This window comes from Mus pahari, chromosome 4 (assembly GCF_900095145.1).
Source record: "Mus pahari chromosome 4, PAHARI_EIJ_v1.1, whole genome shotgun sequence".
Classification (NCBI taxonomy): domain Eukaryota; kingdom Metazoa; phylum Chordata; class Mammalia; order Rodentia; family Muridae; genus Mus; species Mus pahari.
The window spans coordinates 117,914,578-117,919,053 of record NC_034593.1 but is presented as its reverse complement, the minus strand read 5'-3'; the positions used below and the strand labels follow the sequence as shown (position 1 = coordinate 117,919,053).

Genomic DNA, 4,476 nt, shown 5'->3' with positions numbered 1-4,476 from the left:
GGCTACACAGAGAAACCCTGTCTCGAAAAACAAACAAACAAACAAAAAAAAGCAAAACAAAACTGCAACTCTTAATAAACTATTTTCTAGAAGTTAGGGAGCTCTTTCAATGCAGTATGCCTCCCCAAAAACCAAGTACAGCAGAAATCTATACAAAAGCCACAATTTATTTAACCTAGTTTTGCAATTAAACAAACAAAACAGCACTTAATACTAACTGGTGGCTTTTAAATTGTCGTTTGGCTTTCTATGTTTACCTGAATCAATCAATTACTTGATGTGTGTGTGCGCGCGCGCGCGTGCGTCGCCGCACGTGCTAAAATCAGTCTGTTCCACTTCCCTCCCAGCCTTTCCCCCTGTCCATCAGAAAGTTCTTAGGCAACTTTGTGCAATGGCGGGGAGAGAGGGCGAGAAGCTCAGATGCAAAGGAGAGGAGATTGCAGAGCGCGCACTCAGGTGACCTCTCACATTTGTTCCCAGCTTGCTCAATCGCAAGGACAGCATGCTCCAAGCGCTGCTCATTCTTTCCACACCCCGAGGACGCAGTCAATGCCTGTCTGGCGTCTGTTCCCCTAATCCCCCTGTCCCGAACTTGTCCCTCCATCCCGCTTCCCTGTACCTGTCCCCGCCCCCCTGATCCGCAAGTGTCCCATCAACCTGCCACCCACTTATCCCTCCATCTTCCTGCCCCACACTTGTGCCCCATCCACCTGCCCCACAGTTGTCCATGTACCTGCTCCACACTTGTCGCTCCATCCCCCTGCCTGACACCAGTCCCTTCATTTCCTCGCTCCATACCCGTCCCTCCCAACCCCCCACCCCCCATCCACTTGTCTGGCTCGTATTCTCGCATTCCCCCACCGGGCACTGTCCTCCTCCATCCCCCTGCCACCCCGCGCCCCCTTGTCGCGGCTCACCGTCGCTGCACTTGTACTGGCAGAGCCCGTCCTCTCCGCCCAGCAGGTCCAGCGCGGCGTTGAGGTACGTGTCTATCTTGTGGATGCCATTGCGGATGGTCTTGAGGGTGGCCCTCCAGTCGGTGGTCTGGTCCTGTTCCTGGCTGCGCACGGCGGCCGGCAGGAGGAGGAGGAGGAGGAGCGCAGGGCCCCGGGCGGGCGCGGGCCGCGGAGCCACCATCTGCGGGGCCGGCGCGGCCGGGCTGGGCAGCGGCGCGCGCTCCGGATCAGGCCCCGGCCTCCTCCGCGCTCGCTCGCGAGCTCGCGCCCCGTCACTGAGCTGCGCCGAAAGGTGGGCCCGCCCGGGCGCGCGCGCCGCTCCCCGGGGCCGCGTCCTGCACCGTGCGCATGCGCCCGAGCGTGGGAGCCTCATTGCCCACGTGGTCTCCCGAACGCTCAGGTAGCCTACGGTCCTGCCTCCGTGGAGTCTTAAAAACGCCCGCGCTCATCCCCCTAAACTCAGTGATTGCTTTGGTTCAACACCATAGTGAGTGAGTTTTGTTTTGTTTTGTTTTGTTTTGTTTGTTTGTTTGTTTGTTTTGTTTTTCAAGACTGGGTCTCTGTGTGGCCCTGGCTGTCCTGGAACTCACTCTGTAGACCAGGCTGGCCTCGAACTCAGAGATCCGCCTGCCTCTGCCTCCCAAGTGCTGGGATTAAAGGTGTGCTCCACCGCCTCCCAGCTCTTAGTGAGGTTTGTTTGCTTGCTTGTTTTTTACAAAGCTCTTCTGTTTACCGAGGCACCATAGTTTAGAACGACTCCAGTAGCACAGCCTCACGTGGGCTCAGCAGTCCCAGCCTTTTCTGGGCAAGGCCTGGGGTCCAGCGCAGGGAACTGTTTGAACAAGTGACTGCCGGTCTGCCCTTGCACCCTACCAAGCCTGGATTTGCCTCCTGGGTTCTTGTGGGAACCTATGATCGGCTGCAATCCAAGCAGGACAGCGTGGTCTGACCATTGTTGAAGAGGGGATTCTGCTCAATCAGCCAGGGCACTCCTTCCATTGCTTCTAATTTTAAGGAAGGAGAAGTTCAGTTATACCGCCTTAAAATGCCCAATACTGTAGAGAAAAGCTAATCACCGATTAGGCAGTGGAGAGGGAGGCAGGAGTATGTCTTCTGAAGCGGGGCAGGGACAAATGCATGCGGTAAGGTTACCTGGGACCAGCCCTGTTAGACCTCCGAGGTCTTGGCTGCCCCCCCAACTTGCCTTGAACACACTATCCTCTCAAGTGCTAGGATCTTGGCTCCAAGCCTCTCTCTTTTCTATTTCTTTACACATTTACATCTTGCTAAATGAATGTCTTTTACCTTAACAATAACCTGTGCTCTGAGGATGTGTCTCTCTCTGGGGATTACATTCTCAAATGCCAGATTCGTTGGCACCTTTTCTCATCTATTGCACACAGATGCAATAACACGACTGGTTAAACCGGATTCAGTACACTTCATTTTATGATCTGCCATCCATAGCCACACCAGTCACCTCATAATTAAAATAAAATCTCACCATTGCCACAGACTCAGATCCCCCTCCCTGGTACCCTGTTGTCATCAGTTTTGTCCTCAGACACTGTATTTTCTTTCCTTGACTCATCTAGAACCAGGGGCACTCTCCTTCCCCAAGGGGCTTCTGTCTTCTTCAGTCTCCCTTGGAACAGTCTGGGATCTCCTCTCTTCCACATCTCATGTTAGCCCTCCACCCTCCCCTGTATCTCTTCTCCCCTGCCTCCCCTTTGGACTTTAATTCTTCAGTGGTTTCAAGTCTCAGGCACGAGGCCACACCCAGCTTGTCCTTTTCTCTGATGCACCCTGGGTACCAGGGACACAGAGCTGCTCTCCATCCTGTGTGTGGCTGGCCCCTCAAGCTGCAAGGCCTATGCAAAGCTGCTTGGGAACCTCTTCTGCGCCTTCATGTTCTTCCCTGTTGCTGTGAGAAAGTACTCTGACAAACGCAACGCTAAGAACCAGCGAGAACGCTCAGCGTTTGCTACATGAGCCTAACAACCTCTTGGTACCTGGGACCCGCAGTGGAAGGAGAGAAGGAAGTTCCCCAAGTTGTCCTCAGACGTCTACATGCACATACAAACACATCATCATCATCATCGTCGTCGTCATCATCATCATCATCATCGTAGCCGCCAGCAGCCACGGGTTACTGGGTTCCTGGAAGGGAAAGCTGGGGATGGATGGGAAGGTTGGTGAGAGAAATAACAAGCCAAGACAAAGTTCTCTAGCCAAGGCTCAATCTTAATGTACGGCACTGAACACATGGGAGAACCTAAGGACCCATCCCTTTGTTTCTACTGGGTTCTGTTGCTAGTTTCAGGTGGACTGAGTTGCAAAGTAGGCTCTTCAGCAGCGGGCAGTTCTCAGTTCTCTGGCAGAAAGATGTAAATGAATGTAGCAAAGCTGGACTCCTGGCTCCAGGGTCTGAGGAGTTTTGTTTAGCCAACTCAAGGCTGGGGGAAGGATAATGATGGTGATGATGATGATGATGATGATGAAGCAGAAAACACCTAAAGGCTTACTTGTTTAATTTTCTGGCTCAGTTCCAGGGTCCACTTGATCACAGAGAAGAAGTTAAAATGACAAGAGCTTCAATCAGTGGGTTGCATCACAATTGGAAAACAGAGCAAGTAAATCACTTTCTAAACTTTATGCTAGTCTAGCATCTCTTGCCTAGGGAAGAGTCCTGTCCACCATTGAGATAGGTCTTCTCACATCAATTAATGCACTCAAGATAATTCTGCACAGACTTGGCCAGGGGCCCATCTCTGGGAAGTTGGCAATTAACAATAACTGTGGCATTCCATTAATCAGATCAAGTTCACTCTAGGGACATCCCCTGGTGCCTCAGGTTGATCTCCAGTGAGTTTCCTTACCATCGGTTCTGCAAAGTACAGCTTCATATTTTATTTCCCATCTAGCCCCATGTGATATAGGAATCTTGATTATGACAGACTATTCACAACCTAGTTATATATGACCCAAGGGTACCAGACATGGTCATCAAAGATTTACCTGGAACAGTGACTTAGAGTTTACTGTCTCATGCCATAAAGATTAACGATAAGAACAGTAGCTGGGTGGTGGTAATGCATGGTTTTAATCTTTGCACTTGGGAGGCAGAGGCGGGCAGATCTCTGAGTTCAAGACCAGCCAGGTCTACAGATTGAGTTTCAGGATAGCCTGGGCTACAGAGAGAAACCCTGTCTTGAAAAACATAATAATAAGAAAGGGGGGGTTATGGGATATGCTTTCTTCATGGTCTCTTTTTTGTTTTTGTTTTTGTTGTTTTTTAAGATTTATTTTATGTGAGTATATTGACATTCTCCTCAGACACACCAGAGGAAGACATCGGATCCTATTACAGATGGTTGTGAGCCACCATGTGGTTGCTGGGAATTGAACTCAGGACCTCTAGGAAGAACAACCAGTGCTCTTAACCGCTGAGCCATCTCTCCAGCCCATGGGCTATGCTTGCTTGCTTGCTTGCTTGCTTTCTTTCTTTCTTTCTTTCTTT

The 4,476-nt window shown here is 51.0% G+C and overlaps 1 protein-coding gene across 1 annotated transcript in view; it reads right to left on the bottom strand.

The window, feature by feature from the left end:
- Pla2g12a (phospholipase A2 group XIIA) overlaps positions 1-1,240 on the bottom strand; it is a 12,302-nt gene extending 11,062 nt beyond the window's left edge. The window contains exon 1 of the mRNA XM_021196525.1: positions 918-1,240. Coding sequence (XP_021052184.1) covers positions 918-1,137 — 220 coding nt within the window. The 5' untranslated portion in view covers positions 1,138-1,240. The remainder of the gene's footprint in view (positions 1-917) is intronic.
- Between the last annotated feature and the right edge of the window lie 3,236 nt (positions 1,241-4,476).